An 18,353-nucleotide genomic window follows, 5' to 3' on the forward strand; every position below is an offset into this window, starting at 1 on the left:
CGAATACAGACTCAACACAGACTTAAGATCCTCGAATTCTTCTCCTCTGTGGCCTCACGAGAACAAAAACAACCCAACGTGCACTCGCACACAAAGTCACACCACTCCAGTGACCTTTTGGATTGTCGCTATAAATAGAGTGTATTTCCACTCAGAATCTATGTTACAGAGCTCAATGAATTATTTAGTAGCCCAATCCAATGGACAAGTTTTTTTTTTTTTTATTCTTCTAAACTGATGGCTCAATAACAAAAAGCCTGCGCACACTACCAACAGCAACACTTCGGCTTGCAACGCCAAGCTTACACTTTGGCCTTTTGTCTGTCAGAATTTCACAATCACCATAGCATCATGCGCATGCCGTCTCTGGCAGATCATCTTGTGAAGCGAACACAGATCTGAGGAGGAGATGGGCATCTCTGGGTGACTGGGCATCTCTTCTGTGAGCTTCCCGCCTGTGTGAGGACGGACCCAGGCCAATGTCAGCTCCCTGCGCATGATACTGTAAGGTTGGTTCGAGCTCAGGGTTGACGATGCTATCAGTTTGTCTCCATGTTATCGCACCCTTCTGACACCTGCCACGGTGCACTTTTCATCGTCGTTCTCTTCCCCGTTTCTCTTTCCTTCACCATGCTCATCCGTCTCGCTGCCAGGCGCTTGTCCACTCCGCCTCACCTCTCGCTCCGTGGCCAGGGCTGCCGTCAAATAACTTCATTAGCTTTCCACCTCTGTCACGCCGACCTGCTCCCCCTCTGACAATTGGCTGCTGTTTTCTCCCGGAGAAAAAAAAAAAAAGCACAGGGCTACGTGGGGAAGGTTGAGAACCCAACAATAGCTGACAGTGTGCTAGACACCGGACAGTGATACTGATGGCTGCAGTGGGGATGTATGGACCAGAGGTCACGCACAAAAGGCCTGCCTGTTGTCTGCTCATGCAGAGCTGGAAAGCAAGAGACATGCAGATGAAATCTTGATGTTAACAAAGTGACAGAACATTTCGAAATTCTATATTCTGTGTCTACTAAGAGATGGCGCAACAGAACCAAAGTATTTCTACACTACACTTTTTATTTATTTATTACAGGACATTTAGCAGACGCTCTTATCCAGAGCGACTTACAGTGAACTAAGTACAGGGACAGTCTCCCTGGAGCAACTCAGGGGTCAGTACCTTGCTCAGGGGCACAATGGTGGCAGCATGGTGTTGAACTCACAACCATCTGGTGTTCTAGCCGTACCACTAGACCATCACTTCCACATTCTATGGATGAGCCTGTGGTGTTGTCATTTACAATAACTCAAAAAATATTGCCTATAATGTCATGATAATACAGGGGGGGGGACTTATGTTCTCTAAAAATCCCTCAGAAGTACTCAAGATTTTTCATGTACAGGGGTCAAACTGTAGCAAAGCATTGCAAGCAACATACTCTCCCAGGAAAAAGATAAATAAGACAACTGCAAAGCATCATGACAGATGCAACACCTCCCACAACCCCCTGCATGCCAATTATTCACACCCAGCCAGGGTCAAGCTCGTTGTGCCTGTGTCACCGCAGCAGGGAGGGGGGGGGGGGATTGGTGTTTGGAGGGTGTGCAGTGCCCACTGTCATTATTAACTCAGGGTCCACTGGGCGCAGGGTAGGGGCTGTGCATTTCAAAGTGCCTCTGTGGCTTTCATCTCTGAATCAAAATGTGGATCACACTGGATAGCTAACGGTTGTGTCAGCATGCAAGGATAAAAATCAAAGGGTATCAGTATAACACTCAATGGCAAGCAGGGCAACCCAAAAAATGATATGCTTATTATGTCAGAGGTCAGGAAGAGTTCACTGGCTTTTTATGCCTGGGGAACTCGATTCAACTCCCTCTTTGCCTCTCTCTCCCTCCCCCCTCTCTTGCTGTCACTTTATCTGTCTCATTTCTTTATACCCCCCCCCCCCTCCCTCCTTCTCATCCCCCCCCCCCCCCCCGTCCACCCTCCCTTTCCCTCTCCCAGGCCTTGTGGGATTGAGGCACTGAGACAGCAGTGTAAAAGCAGGAGGGATGAGCTGCTCGTGTACACATTCAATCTGGGTTGGCAGGGAGGTCAAAAGAAATGGAGTCCATAGGTCCCAGGAGGAACTTCCTCACCTCTCCCTCCCTGGCTGATCCGTGGAATGGGTAAGACTCACAAAGATCTGAGCCCAGTTCTCCTCAGTTTCATAACCCTGTATCTTTAACTCCACCCCCCAACAAAGGGAGAACTTTGTGATCAAAGAAGCGGTATTCATTAAAACCCATCATCATGCATTCAAGTTCAACATCCTCTCGTCCTGTCTTTTTATATCCTTCCTCATTCTCCTTGAATGATGCCCTGACTAAGATGTCCGCCACTTGACACTGGACTGACATTGCGAGGAGCCATCTTGGCTCCTCTGGGAGTTGCCTGGGCTTGATTGTGCAGTCTGGGAGTGAAGTGCAACTGGCACCCAGGGGGCATCCATGTGGAGCCCGGGCGTGCGAGATCGAGGGGGAGTTAACTAAGCCAGCCCAGTCCCTGCGCATCCTGGCGGGGTCACAGTATGGCGCTGAGGGCGCTAATCATTTCAAATTATGAATTCCTTTTTAATTATGAATTATGCATAAATTTTTAATTAATCTAATGTTCCCAGGGTTTTTTTCCTCCCATCCTCGCTCAAGATCTCAATCTAATTACACAGCATTAAGTGGAAGAGTGGCAGCCATAGCCTCGACCCCGACGCTGAACCTCGGTCAACCTTTTTCCATCAATCTTGCGATCGTCTCCAAGCTCATCCTTTGATAATCTGCAACATGGTGAAATGCATCTAAACACGGACTGGACCCGGTATACCTCAGAGCAGCACGTTTGTCAAGTTTGTAAAAAAATAATGCTATACTATTATGTTGTAAAGCACATTGAAACTTTACTAGTGGCAGAAAATACTTGATTCAATTGTTAACTTTTCATTCTTAAATAGTTTCAAGAGATGAGATATAATACTGCTACCACTATTACTAGTCATATTGTGTGAGATGCAGACAACTAGGTGCTCAGCATCAACTGCAAGGAACTCCTTCCACTTGTCAAGTTGATCTCATAAAACACCATTAGAATAAAATGTGTCACCATTTTGTCATAATAACACCGACACACAGGCAATGAGAATTGTTAACAGGAGAAAGATGCCTAGAGGTTACAGATCTTCAACTCCACTGACGACTGATAAGATGTGGGTGAGAAAAGTTAATCCCTCAACAACTTTTGTCGAGGTGTCCTTGAGCAAATCATTTAATCCCCAACTGCTTCAGTGGAGCTAATCAGTGGCCAGCAGCAGAGGACTGAGGATGCACTACTGGGCAGCCATCAAGTGTCATTTTAACTTTGCAAAAGGAGCAAAAATATATACAGTATATCCTACAGTATGCAACCTTGGACGAATAATTTGTTTTGTTTTTAAATGGTGGAAGAATGTAATATCATGTGGGTATTGTAATGACATTTTTAAGCAGATAATATGTAGTTCATTTCTTTACAAGATTAGATATGAACATACTGTAAATGCTTTGATTTAGGGAAGGACTTTAGTGCTGCTCAGTGGTACTTCAGTTGATTTTTTTGTGGAAAGAATATCCCCATTGGCCATTTAGCTAAGCAGGCACTGACGCCTTATTTAATTTTTTTAAAGTAAAAAAAGCTCAATAACAGAACGGTCTACTAAGTCCTTCGTGGTATGCTTGGAATACTGTTACAATGCGAAGAATGTCTCTTTTGCTTTTTTCAAACACGCCTTCATTGTACACAAGAAGCTGCATGACACATGAGTGTTCAAACAAAATCAGTTAGATGTGCTGGGCTTTACTGCATCTACCATCTGTACATGGATGGAGCCGCCATCATTGAAATGAGTCATCTTTTGAATATAGATTTGCAAAATCAGATCTCACGGGGCACATCTTTCCTGTGTTTATCCCAGAGTTGCATCCAATTGGCAGGTTGTTCTTGTTGTATTATTGAAGTATTTCAAGCCTTTGTACCATAGATTTCAATAGCAATATACAGCATATATATATATATATATATATATAGTATGTGTACTGGCAAGACAATGTTGAGCTAAGGATCAGAAACACTTTTTGTTATATAGGTGCCACTAGTTACTATATACAATTGACATCAGAGTGTCGAGTGCACATGATCAAACTTTTACTAAATAAAAAAGGCAACATACATGAGTCTGTTTAACAGCTGATTACTAAACTCATCTATTATATATCTTGTTATTGTAAAAGGCTACTTGTAGGCACAATAAATATAACCAAAATCTTATTTGTCAAATATGCAGTGTTTTGTCTTCCTCAAATCAGTATCATAAATGGACAAGTTTTGAATTCTTTGGGTGCTGCCCTAACTAGTTTAAAAAGGCATGTGGTACATGTGAAAAGGCGTCAAGTCCATGGCCTACTTTTGTGCCATACTCATGGGAGACGCAGAAACAAAAGGTTGTGAATAACCCCGTGTACAAGTGAAGGCATCCCTGATATCCACAATATGCACAGTGATAGTTGGAAGTCTGAAATAAAACAGCTCAAACATACGTGTCTGAACCTCAGACCCACGCAGCTTTGGCACATATTGTGTAAACTATATTTAATTCACTGTATAAAAAGATGATGATTCCAGCAGGACTTTAAGATTTGATTCCCATGTTAGTGCCCATAAAACGTCGGAACTCATTAACGTACATGCTACTGTCAAAAGCTAAAACTGTCGATTCACTCAAGGTTTGAACTAATTCTCACACATTTTAGGCTCCCATTATTTTTTTTAAATCCATTTAAAAAACAGCTCACAGAGAAAAACTGCGGCCTTGACCTGAAACGATAAACATAAAACTGTTTACACTTCTTACGAATGTTATTTCTGGTGACAGTGAAGAATCAAAACAAAACTTAAGGCAAAGGAGAGACAACATCTCGCTGGAGATCAGAACAGATGTCGTTCACATTCAAGTCTGGAAGAAATGAAAATACTTTTTATAAAAGTGCAACTACAATGACTGGAGTTATAAAGTCAAGTCGAGAAAATGGTACAATAAACAAAACAATTATGGATTACAGGAGTCAAGCTAGGAGTGTGTCTATGCACGCTGCTATTCCATGTGCTTCTCAAAACCACATTACTTGATGCGATCTGTCAGAAGTAACTTTTGACTAGAGATGAACCGATTCTATTCGTGTTGGACGATGCAGATTTATAATTAACCCTAACCTCCTTTTTATAGGCAATAAAAGAAAACTCAAATCTCCTCCTCCGATCCCTTCACAACATGATCTGCCAGAGACTAGCGTTACGCTTTTCATTTCTATAGGCTCTCACAGGTCATCCAGGCAGCCTGTGAAGTCAGCTCAAAAAGTGAATATTTTCTTGGTGATATGATACCAAACGAAACGACTTTGACTTTTTAACTGTTGGTGGAACAAAATCAAGGACACTGCAAACTTGTGATGGGTATTTTGTTTGCCATTTGCTGAACTTCTAGAATTAATAATGAAAATAGGCATTAGTTGCAGCCCTAGAGTGAACTGCAATTTTCATTTTATAAAAAAATTAAAAATTAACCTGAAAGCTTCATAAGCAGGTCAGTGGCCGTCTTGGTAGTGATGTCAGGACTGAAGAGGGAGGCTGTGGTTGGACCAATAGGACTGGATCTGACCCCGATTCCTACCCCAAGCCCAGGTAGGTCCAGGGAGTTGGCACTGCTGCTGGGACGGTCCCTGCACATGCTAAAGGGGGAGAGCACAGACAGATCTCTCTCCTGCGGCTCCTCCTTGATGTGGACGTGATTGGAGGAAGCCTCGATCGGAGGGGACATCTGCTGCATGGTGTCCGAGTGCAGCGGGGACATCTCCGTCCCTCTCAGGTCTGCGGAGCCGCTGTCACCCATCAGGGAGCCCTCGCCCTCCGTGTCGGTGGTGAGCTCCTCTTTCACCTTGACGTCTGTGCGGGGGAAGTGCTGGTGGCAGCGCATGTGAAGCTTCAGGCTGAAGTGACGGGAGGAGGTGAAAGGGCAAAGTTCGCACTGAAATGTCTCACCCCTGTCCTGATGCTGATGTACCTGAAAAAGGAGGACAGGTATAGGAGTCAAATCATTTCTTCCCTCTGGAGCTACCGAGCATCAAGAGGAAAGGACTCGTTGCTTAATTTCAAATTTACCTACAACACATATGCGGTCGTGTTTAATTATGCCATGTAGAGGACATATTACACATCTGACTAAAGCATGCATATCCTCTAATGTTAACAATTATATTCCAAGAGCCATATTAGCCACTAATTAAAGATGATGCGTGTGGGGGTGACAAGGGTTGCAGGGTCACAAGATGACGAAAATCCATATCACCTCACCTTCATGTGGGACTTAAGATTGTCTTTGCGAGCACAGCGGAAGGGACACAAGGGACACTGGTGGCTTTTTAAGCCTGTGTGGATGACCATGTGTCTCTTCCAGTAGCTCTTGCGTTTGATGACCAGTCCACACACAGGACACTGGAATGGTTTGCCACCTTCCTCAGGAGAGCCTTGAGGGCACCAAAGAACATCGTTAGAAGGAGAGTCATTAGTATTTTAGTGCATGGAAATATGTACGATGTTGCTGAAATGTCCTTTTGTTACTATAAAGAAAAACATGCCTTTCATAATGCAGACGACAGTATTCACTGGAATAGACAACTACCCCACACCTAATGGTGAAAACTATCAAGGGAAATGCCAGCTGGAAGCAATGGAACAATGGAAGTAAAAAGCCAAGCATGTTTTAGTATCTCGATTATTGTTGTTGGCTTCATATCCGGCATCCATTACCGTTTAATTGGTCTTATTAGAAAGAGGCATGATTGCATTACAAATTCTACAAGGTTCTGTCAGGATGGCTTCATAAGTATTCCAGTGCCGTTCCTTGAAAAACATCTGGTAATCAGTGTTTGGTGAAATTACTGTGCTCAGCCATTCATTGACCTGAGGTGTAAAACCTCGAGACTGCCTATTTGCAACAATAAACCGCCATCTGCGGCCCAACCTCTCCACGCACAGCAGAGATCACAATGCAAAAAAAATGACTTCTGCTTCCCCCCCCCCCCCCGAGTTGAGCCGAGTGAAGCGGAAATAAAACAGTAGTGAGGACATGTGCGTGAGTTTAGTACCTTCGTCTTTGTACTCGACACGTCTGTTTCCTATTTAATCACAACCGTGTTTTAGAAAAAGGGAGAAAGCTCTCCTTATATATTAAAAGTGAAGAGCATGCCCGTGCGAGAGTTTTATAGTAGAACTGGCAAGGGACGACAATAAAACAAGACATGACAGTCAATAATCAAGGTCACATTTCTCAGTCTGCCGACCAAACAACTACCTGCGTTTTTACAGCGCTGCTCGACCTTGACGGCTCGCGGGTTAGAGCAGACCCCCTTTTTAGCATGCAGATCACAGAATATTACATCGACTGCCTCATCTGTCTGAAGTCAATTTGATCCAGCCATTTTAGATTTGGTGAGGTTGCGACACAATCCGTCAAAAGTGCCCATCCATCTCCCTGAAAACATTCTGTTCTCCCTAAAGGCTACTTAGCAAGAGCCTGCACTTTGAAGCGTTCTATCTCCCTGTGCAAGAGGGAGATCTGTGTGTGCACCCCTGTCTGGTTATATGTCTACATCTGAGTACACACTTACAGAACATACTGCATGGCCATTTGTGAGTAACAGAGAGAGCATAAGTGTGTGTGTGTGTGTGTGTGTGTGTGTGTGTGTGTGTGTGTGTGTGTGTGTGTGTGTGTGTGTGTGTGTGTGTGTGTGTGTGTGTGTGTGTGTGTGTGTGTGCGCATCTGTATCCAGTCAGTGGAAAGTATGATGTGTTTGGCCTTAAGTCTGCTGTGCTGATCAGTGCAGAGGGCTCTGGTTAGTGGGGGTTGAAGCCAGGAGGAGGCTGCCGAGATGGATATGGACTCCAGGGCTCCCCACTGTGCAGAGCACACACACTGACGGCCCCCTTTTGGCAGCGCACACATCCGAGCACAAACGAGCTGGTCTGAGAAGGCAGTGAGGTCTCAGTCGGAACCCCCCGTTGAGCCCACAGACCATTTCCCAGACTAGAAGGCCAGCCAGGGCTGTTTTCTTTCGGCTATGCTCTCTGCTCGACTGACAGCTAAGCTGAGGCTACACTGCTCGCTACTTCAGCGCCAGTGAGGTGAGAACAAAACCATTACAAAACTAGAAAAAAAACATGTCATGGCAGTTCAGGATTGTGCTTTTTTTCTGAGAGGATTTTGGTGACGGGTAAACCTGCTGCACAGAAGTATAATGATACTCTTTTGAACTTCAGGTAAGAAGATGAAAACTTTTCATGATGAGCAGCATGTTTCAAGTGAAGTGATCTTGAACTTTCATAGTCTCTCTCATCTGCACATAAGGTAATTTTATATCATTGTAGCTACTCAAGCTCAATAAAGCTTAAGTAGCCTGATTCTATGTTAACGCGAGGCAACAAATTAGAGTGTGTTTCAGTGTTTTGTAACCGTGTCTCACATCTTTTCACTGGATAAATATAGTAAAATGTACGTAACCTTATCCTGTTATCGGTTATTTGTGCACTGTAGTATTACCATTACTATGCATATAATAATTGCTATGCATATATTATTACTTGAGATTACCTGCTTGGCTGTTGGGTTTGCCTCTGTTCTTGGGAGTAGAGGGCAACAGCAAGTCCAGGCTCTGGGTGGGTGTAGAGGGCGTGGGAGTATTGTGGTTCTTGTCCAGCAGGGGCTTCACATCCTCTTGGAGGACCCCTGCAGTCGCCAGGGAGGAACCATCCTTCATCTCTGCCAGCAGGTTTCCTGCTGCCCTGGCTGCCACCTCTTTGAGCAATGCAGCAGAGGAGGTCATTGACACAAGCGAGAGAAAGGAACTGGCGGAGGATTGGTGGTCAGAAGCAGAACTGGTCGTTGACGAGGCCTGGCTCCGCTCACTGACTTTCTTGGAAAGTGCAGCGAGGGTGGAGCTAGCTGACTGTGGGCTGAACGGAGAGTTGAAGGCATCAAAGCGCACCACATCATCACCTCGACCACCCCCTCCGAGGGCGGGCACTGCAGATGAGGCAGAAGTGGAGGAGGAAGAAGTCGTTGAGGAGGCGGCCACGGCATTCTTGTCTTGAAGTACGGCATTCGCTGCTGCTTTTAACTTCTGGATTGCAGAGTCCGGGGATAGGCTGGAGCCGCAGGGCGTGGAGCAGCTGGCCGGTGGCCACTTATCTGCAACACCTGCCCATACAAAGCCACCGCCGTTGCTAGGGTTGACAGAGTTAAAGGGATCAAGGGGCTCTTGCTTAATGTTGGTGACTGAGGGTGCCAAGGAGGCTGGTGAGGCTGAGCCGCTGTTGTTATTGGCCAGTTTTCGGGCAAGAGCACTTAGCTGCTGGGCATGGTGGGAAGATGGGGAGAGAGTCAAAGGTGGGGCTAGACCTATTGGAGGAGACTCTCCCCCTGCACCTCCCCTGGATGACCGACCCAGGAGCTCCCCAGTGTCAAGTTTCAGCGACCCAGCCTCTAGGAGGCGACGTAGGTTGCTGCTGAGGGGTTTTCCCAGGGCACGAGATGCTGCCTCACCATACAGTGATGATACCACAGAGGAGAGTGTGTCCTGGGCCGAGAATGCACCTCCATCCAGTCCGAGAAGTTCCAAAGAGGCACGATGGACGGGTGTGGGGCAACCCAATGAGCTCTCACCTCCACAGGTATCGTGGTCCCCGGACCCAGTGCTGACTCCAGGCCGTTCATCAGGAGAGGAGCCCCTGGCCATGAGGAGCTCATCCTGGGTGTCTCCATAGGACGACGACTCTGAGCGCGTGTCAGAAGCATTCCCAAACCAGCCTTCCTCCTCCACAGGACCGTCGTCAGGCCCTCCTTCTTCGTTGCTGTCCACATCTGGAAGAGGAGAGAGAAAGATACAATTTACCACAAGGGAACATAAACAAAAGGCTGAGTGCAAGTATTGGGACAAAGATATCACCATTTTGCTCTAGTGAACAGTTAGACGGAGCATAAGCAAACACTGGAGTAACCCGAGTATGAATTGTGACCATCAAACACTTATTACTAAGAGTTAAGTAGCGGGCCGAGTCATAGCTTCTGGCTGGACAGCTTTTAACATTGGAATATTACCATTTCCTATTAACTGTTATTATTTCCCATCTTTGCTTGGAGAGAAATTAGTGATCTGTACTATGTGGAAGCCTAATTAAGACCTCGATTTTCAACATTCACTAAGACAATTACCTGCCCAAACCCAAATCCATTTGAAGCCGCATAAAATACACTTCATTGCTCAGCAAGGAGACCGATAACATGACACAAATTCAACCTCTTTCTTATACAATGGCAGCTTTCCACCAGGCGCATAGAAGATGTTTGAGTAATTTAGATTTTTCTGTCCTTTTTAAACCATATTTTTCCCACCCTTGGTCTGGAAGAGTCTAGTAAAGGGGTTACCATGACAACGGGTCCTTCTGGGAGGCTAGACAGCAAAGATTAGGGTAATGGAGGTTACAGAACTAGATTAATATTCATGAGCCTGCAGATACCACCGGGGAGCCAATAAGGATAGGGTTAAGGTCACCAAGGGTCATTAATATACACTTCATGTATCAATATTCATAAGCAAAACATTACAGCTTGCCAGACAAGGGCGAACAAAGAAAAGTGAATATTCCTGATACATATTAACAAACCTCCATAAGAATATGTCAAAAGCACCAAGCCTGGGCAACACAAAATGTGAAAACTGACTCCCCCCCCCCCCCCCCCCCCCCCCCCCCATCTTCCTCCTCTTTGAGTTCCTGTACACAACCTCACAAAACATTTGATGAAAAGAGACGGAGTGAGCGTACAGTACAGCCACTAATACAGTGGCAAGAAAGTGTGACAGAATGACTTGTCTCACACAGCAACATACATACAGTGCACACACACACACACACACACACACACACACACACACACACACACACACACACACACACACACACACACACACACACACACACACACACACACACACACACACACACACACACACACACACACACACACACATCCTCGCGACCCTGACGGAGGCCCGGTGTGTCTGCGCTCTGTTTACAGGCAAAGGCAAAACGGTTGCCGGGCAACCCAGCCCAGCGACCTGTTGGGATCATTAGAGTTGGCTGACATCTGGCCAGCGTGGCTCGGCACGGTCCACAAAGGTGACCACAATCAAAACCCACTATGACCGCTACTCTCCTTCTGCAACAGATATCAAACAGGGCTGACGCACATCCAAACATCTTCTCTTGTCTGTCACACACACACACACCTTACTTTTTTTTTTAATAACACATAACCAGAGGATGACAGGAAATGTCAGATGCCTAAAAACCAAGGCAACGGATTATGTTAATGGCCTTAGGGGTCTCCAACCCGTCTATGAACCCATGTCTAATAGACTTCACCTACACAAACAATGCGAGATGTAAGAGACTGATGAGCATAGAAGCATGACCTTTCCAATTTCTTAAGACTGTTTAAAAAGGTGAATAAATACGTCATAATGTGCCAATTGTGAGCCCAATTTTCCCATGCTCCCTGAAGCCATTTTGTCACCTGAGTAGGGTTAACAGGAATGAAAGAGAGGAAGAGGGAGAAAGAGCCAGTGAGTCATGCAGGGCAGGGCTTGACCTATTTCCATGTGACATGCGAAAAGCAGCAAGAGCCTCTAATGGCTGTAATGTGGTTAGAGGGAAATCACTAGATTGCAGACCCAAGGTCTCAGCTTTGAGGCTGAACTCTCTTGCTTCCTAGTTTCACTCTTAAACCGTAGGTACAGCTGAACGCAACACTATACCACTAGGCTTCTGTCAGAGTGCTACAGTGCACTAATGCACTTCACTACCATGGCTTTGTGTGTCACAGGCGAGCCACCCCTTGTAGGCGGAATGACATTTTCCAAGGTCACGGTCTCTGGCCCAAGCTCTAAGGGGGCTTGGTCCGAGCTCTGTTCTCACAACTGCTGCTGTATGCACGCCACACGCACGGGTGCTTACATATGCATACATTCGTTTAGACTACAAACCCACAGCGGAGAATGTGATTTAATGTTCAAGTCTTCCCCCCACTGCATTTCTGACACACATTCAACTGCTTTGCCTCCAAATACGGTGGCTGGCTCTGCGACAGTAACTGCAACCACCCCAAGTGATGGAAACGTGGAGATACGGGCCGAGGCGGCAAGCGTCTGCCACTGAAAGGGAACCATTTAGTGGTGTAATGGCGGGGATGACTTGCATGTTGAGACAAACAGCTGCGGGGTGCTCAGCAGTCTGGATCTGTTATCACTCACACACGGGTGATTCAGTGGTGCAGCAGCGGGGGATTTTTTCTCTGGGCCACAGAGATGTATAGCGCCACCACATTATAGACAAAGACAGAGCCATAACAAGTCAAAGTGCACGCTGAGGCCATGTAAAGAGAAGGCTGTGAGGCTTCGAGATTGGCTAAATAAACTGCTTGAGCTTTAGCAGAGATGTAGACTGAGCAGCTAAAACATTTTTGATGTAGCACCTCTGTAACTTACAGTGTTTGGAAACCTTTGTGTTGTGTTAACCGGTCACAAAAAAAGGAGGAAAAAAAAGGAGCTCACAGCCAGTAACTACAGCTAAAAACAGTTGGACATTACAGGTAGTGTACGTGTTCAATGTTTCACCACGCAGCGCTGTAAACATTCTCCAATCGTGAACTTGGCAGGATTATTTTGGCCGTGGCTTTTCTAGGTCAGAGAGGGGTTCATGTATGCGTGTGTGCACGCACATACATTAGAGTTTAGTAAGAGAGCCAGACAGTTCTCCTCGTCAAACAGAATGATCGCTGGTTAAGGGGAGAGTTAGGGAAGAGAGAGAGAAGAGCAAGGGACTGGAGTAAAGGTAGGTCAGGAGGTCACCCACCACATGACTTGTGTGAGGCTGCTGACTAACATATTCCCTCTTCTCTCTCTCTCTCTCTCTCTCTCTCTCCTCTCTCTCTCTCACACACACACACACAAAGCTATTCTGTGACTTAGCCAGGCATGAAAATTGGCCTCACTGACCCCAGGCCTGAACAGGGTAGGGGGAGAGGAGACGGGAAGGCGAAGGAAGGAAGGGACAGATAGAGGGATGGCGAAGGGATGGCGAAGGGAGGGCTGGGCAGGAAAGAAGAGGAGGCCATTAGCCGATTAAGCCTGGACAGGGGTGCATCAATACTGCGCCGATGTCAAAATGAGAGTCATGCCCACGAGCTAATATAGCAATGAGAGTAAGAGAGTCAAAGAGAGAGGGAGCACAAGCTAGAGAGAAGAAGTGCAGGTCAGGGAATCACTCAAAATCGCCCAGATTGCTGACCACAAAGCCATAAAAAGTGAAATAGCATAAAAGACTGCCACAACATACCAAGACATGTACATCGGCAAAATGAATAGTCTTACATTTTCCCTGCTATGACTGGGAGAGGGTAATGTGTGTGCATGCGTGCGTCTTTGGGGCTGGGTTAAAGAGGTAGAACAGGGGGTGAGGGCATCGGAAGGAGGCACAGAGTATGGATGTAGTGAAGAAGGAGCCACAGCGGTAATTAAGTGTCCGGCTGGGACCTGGCGGGGATTGCCACGGCCGCGGGCCATGCTAATGAGCACGCCCGACGGTCAATGCTGCCTTATTAGCGCCTGCTGGACAATATGGTGGGAGAGACGCTCTACTGGCGGGCTCGCGTCTCTGCAAATGACTAACAGTCCTCCCGAGGAGGAAGGTAATTCCATTAATTGGGACACACTGGGTCAGGATCGCTTCTCTTTCCTTTTCCATAATCTCTCACTTGCTTGATCTCTTTCACACTTGCGTGTTTCTTTTTTTCTTCCTTCCCTTGTATATCGCTCCCTTCATCCCTTTCAGTCTTTCTCCAGTCTCCATAACCAGGAACACAAATATTAAAGATTTTTTTTTAAACGCAGATGCTCGAAATAAATCCAGCTGGGTGTGTGGGAGCTACCAGACATACACACACATAACCCCCCTCCCCCCCGCCATCAAATGAAATTATACGCCATCAATCTGTTAAATGCTGTCTTTTGCAGGAGCTACATCCAACGTTTATCCATCATGTTATTTCCATTAGGAAGTTGATGAAACATGACAACCAACAAGTGATCCCTATAGGTCCATGTGATACAACGAAGCAGGTAACTGGTTTGCTTTTGATGAACTCGGTGATGGTGTGACACGCTTGCCTTGTGTTGGGAAGTAAAACCACTCCTTTTACATTATTAACCTAAATTGAATTAAAACTCTGAAAAGCCGCACTTCTATATACATGCAAACAGTATACCGTGTAGTTAATTATATAGTAGCTGTCAAGGCCTTTAATTTCAGTTAGTTGAAAAACTGACACCAATTTTTCTTCCATGCAAGAATAAACTAAACCATTAAACATTCCTTTTAGCAATTAATTATCTTGACATGAAGTCTTGATCCAGGAAAATAAATCCTCCTGTGTATTAATCGAGGTTCATGTTAGACATTTAAATATTATGAGAAATATTTCTCTCCTCATCCCGTACAACTAGTAGTCTGTGACAAAGACGTAAAAAGCTCATCTTTTATTTGGAATCTGAGGTGAGGCGATACTCTCGCTGAGGATCAGGGTTCAGGCAGCAGGGCTATATATAATGGCGGTTGAGTCGTATTGAAATGTAGTGCAAATTACCATCTGTGTATTTTCAGCCTTGGCCTCCGTGGTTTGTGGGCACTTTGGGCGGCATGCCAGAGGTGAAACAGGAAGGAGAAGTGTTCTTGGAAGAGAATGAGACGACAGAGCCCCAGACCTCTGAAATTCCTCATTGCAGATGAAGTGCACTTTACCCCCTGGTTTATTTTTCCCTTCCATTTATAGCATCTCATGTAAAATAAAAAAACTAAAATAAAAAAAAATCTTGCTCATAACCTCAGATGTGTCATCAAAGCTATAGACCTAAACTGCTGGAGGGAGAGATGTGGTATGTTTATTGCATCTTTGCAGCATAAACTGACATATTACGAAGATGTTTGATTAAAAAGAGATAAACTAAATCTGATTGTGACTTTATTTTCCTCCCTGAAAGAATTCAGCAACTGCTTTGGACAGACCATGCGTTTGTATTACTGCGTCATGGTAACAGTTGTATAACGACAATATTATTTATTGTGTGTCTCTAACGCTGTGACATCTGAAGAAAAGTTGTGATAAAACAAACCTGTTTTTCAAAACTAAAACCCAGATTTTTTCTGCCTGCCAAGTAGCACAGGATATGAATTTAGTTCGATTGCAGCGGGCTGTGTCGTTAATGTGGCTCCTGCCGTTACGGTTATTTACATTTTTTCGTCCCGCATTCCTGAAGAGAATCAATTTCCCTTTCACATGCAACAGCATCATGGTGCAAATGTTTAAATATGGTGTGAGATCATTACACCAATGCCTGTATGAGTCATCAATCAACTACAAATAGATATATACAGAATATGGCCTTTTTTTTAATATCTCACTTCACAACACCCTCTGTAGTTGAACACAAAACATCTCACTAAATGATTAAGCATATCATTCTAGCATGAATCTACAGCCCAGGCTTGAGGCAAACTGCAGTATCCAGCTAATGACCCTAATTGGTGAGTGAAAATGGGCCAATGTTCGCTGTCAGAGTCCCAAAAAACAGCTTCAAAACGTTTGAAACATCTATACACATGAGACTGTCAAATCCCATCTCTGTCTACCAATCCCCATTTCAACTGAAGGGGCAAAGGGTAGTCACGATCTGATCACTGCGCCATACTATCAGAGACTTTCAAAATCATGTTTGTGTATTTAGTATTTGTCTTCTGCAAACGTCTACAATGAAATGCAACTGTAGAATCAGAACTTTGCTGAAAAAGCCTCCAGATTGGTGCATTCATGTGCCATCCCAGATAAAAAGGACTTCCCAAGTTGTCCACTTCCACAAAACATCAACCTTTTGATGACGTTGTCGGGTTTAACGTCACTTTTTCCATGCACTCGCCAAATGGCACAAGCAAACACGCCAATAACTTTATGAATTGGGAGAACTTTAACAAATAATGAAAACAAATATATCTTAAAAATAAAAAGGCCATAAGAGTCAACAATGTACTGGACAGTCAGTGGTGTGTAAATGTGGGGCCAAAAAAAGCCTCAAGGTATATAGACACCTGGCATAATTTGTCATACGGGCCAAAAACCAAATATTAAACAGATGTATTCTGGACTTCTGTGGACAGATTTGATAAAAATATATTTTGAGTTTACTACACGTTTTATTTAGAAAACTGTGTGCTTATTAAGTTAATGTTATACAGCCCCTGTGAAGGTATCCTTTCAATATGCCTCTCCTCTATTTTGCCTTGGGTGGTCTGTAATAACATGCCTGAATTCTTTCTTAATCTAATTCTGCAGTCGATTTCAGTTGCAAATATAAGATGCAAATGCTGACTGCCAATCACAATGGGTGACTTGGGCAACTTCTGCGTATGGTGACGTGAAGAACATCCCCTTCAAAATAAAAGCCATTGGCCTCCAACATAGCCAACTGTTATCAATGGCAGCTATTGGTCAATTACCAAGTTCTGATCCATAAAATAACCAGACAGGAATGTTTGTTTTTGGATAATCATCACATCGATACAAAAATAATATTGAATATTGCCACCAATCAAACAGTCCTGCTCATTGGGTTACCACAGGAGCCACCTACATTATACTGTGATATTGTACTCCCCTGTGTGATGGCTATGATTTCTGACCTTGAAAGATGACATTCATCAAATCAAGATAGGAAAAAAAAGACACAAATAGCGGCTCACTTATTGTATTCATGGGTGAATTTGCTGCAAGTGCCGGTCTTGGATATCATGTGCATTTGTGGTCAGTAAAGCCTCCGTTTAAAAATCAGCCAGATTTAACCCACTAACATCTAAAAGAGCAAACGCACAATCTGCGTGATAAATATCACAACAGCACAATGATGTGTTCATGGCATGAGTCATTATAAATAGTTGTCCAAGCTACTGGATCCCTGACTAACTCTGGAGGTGGCATTTGTTCTGACTGGGTACATAACACAACATCAAAGACAGTTGGCCTGTGAAATAGCAGAGAGGCAAGGTTCAAAACGGTGAGAAATACTAAAACCAGCATTACCAGATTACCAGATTGTCCAAGTGGCCCTGGGTCAGCATTTTACTGTATGGTTTTACTGTCAAACGCTGTGCCAAAAGGTTTCATTTTATTATGAATGACTTATTCTCTACTTGCAGTGTTTTTGTTAAAGATGACTCGTGCCTTTTTACAAGCTCTGGTAAATAATCTTAGCAGCCATTAAAAAAAAAAAAAAGATCACATGTCCGACAAGGTTTTCATCCTCTTTGAAAACTATTTTATATACAGTTCTCTGTTGAATGAATACGAAAAAGATAATTTCACTCACAATAACAGCTACAATGTCTATTTATGGATCAGAGTACTACACACTACAAAAAAAGGATTGCACTTTTTTAAATGAGAAAAAAAATCATTAAAAAATAAAAAAGGTATTCAGTCCTGTGAGTCACATGGTCAGTCTCGCTCTTATTGAATATAATCTTTCTTGGTAAATGAGGGAACATTTCCTGCCATCATTTCACAAAACAACAACTGCCTGTGTATTTACAAAAAAAAGGTTGGCAGCAAAAGGTTTCCATCCCAGGAATGAACGGAAGAAACCCCCGAAACAGATGAGTGAGTTGGGGTCGTTAACAGCATGGCGTCGGTGAGGGGTATTACTCCGCAGCAATAAATCTAATCCCAGCATTTAAAACTGCTGACAAGACATTGTGCTCAAAATAATTTCTTCAAATATCTTCATGTTGCGTTTTACCGTTTTGTCTATTCTAATCTCTACTGCTTTAGTCTACTCTTCTTCTTTTCTTTTTTAGGGCATTGTTAAATTACTATTACTTGTATGCTAAAGGCACAGTACACTGTTTCATTTCAATATAGTGCAATCGTAGTCGATCCAAAATTTGATATCATGAATCATAATGCAACACATTTATTGTTGATAAAAGCCAGATGCCAAGTCTGTCTGTAAGCAGCCAAAACACAATCCTTTCATTTTTTTATTTTTTTTAAGCAGTAGGCTATTCAGAGGGATGCTGTTGAGATGGCATGGTCTCTCAAACTAATTGAGAATAAATTAGCATCATTTTCATTAAGGGA

At 44.2% G+C, this 18,353-nt stretch overlaps 1 protein-coding gene across 3 annotated transcripts in view; it reads right to left on the reverse strand.

The window, feature by feature from the left end:
* The window catches only part of znf827 (zinc finger protein 827), a 63,811-nt gene that overhangs the window by 34,167 nt on the left and 11,291 nt on the right, over positions 1-18,353 (reverse strand). For all 3 annotated transcript variants that reach the window (XM_029450337.1, XM_029450264.1, XM_029450421.1), the window contains exons 2-4: positions 8,706-9,974; positions 6,410-6,582; positions 5,624-6,119 (exon numbers count right to left, since the gene is read on the reverse strand). In XM_029450337.1, coding sequence (XP_029306197.1) covers positions 5,624-6,119; positions 6,410-6,582; positions 8,706-9,974 — 1,938 coding nt within the window. The remainder of the gene's footprint in view (positions 1-5,623; positions 6,120-6,409; positions 6,583-8,705; positions 9,975-18,353) is intronic.

This window comes from Cottoperca gobio, chromosome 1 (assembly GCF_900634415.1).
Source record: "Cottoperca gobio chromosome 1, fCotGob3.1, whole genome shotgun sequence".
Lineage (NCBI taxonomy): Eukaryota > Metazoa > Chordata > Actinopteri > Perciformes > Bovichtidae > Cottoperca > Cottoperca gobio.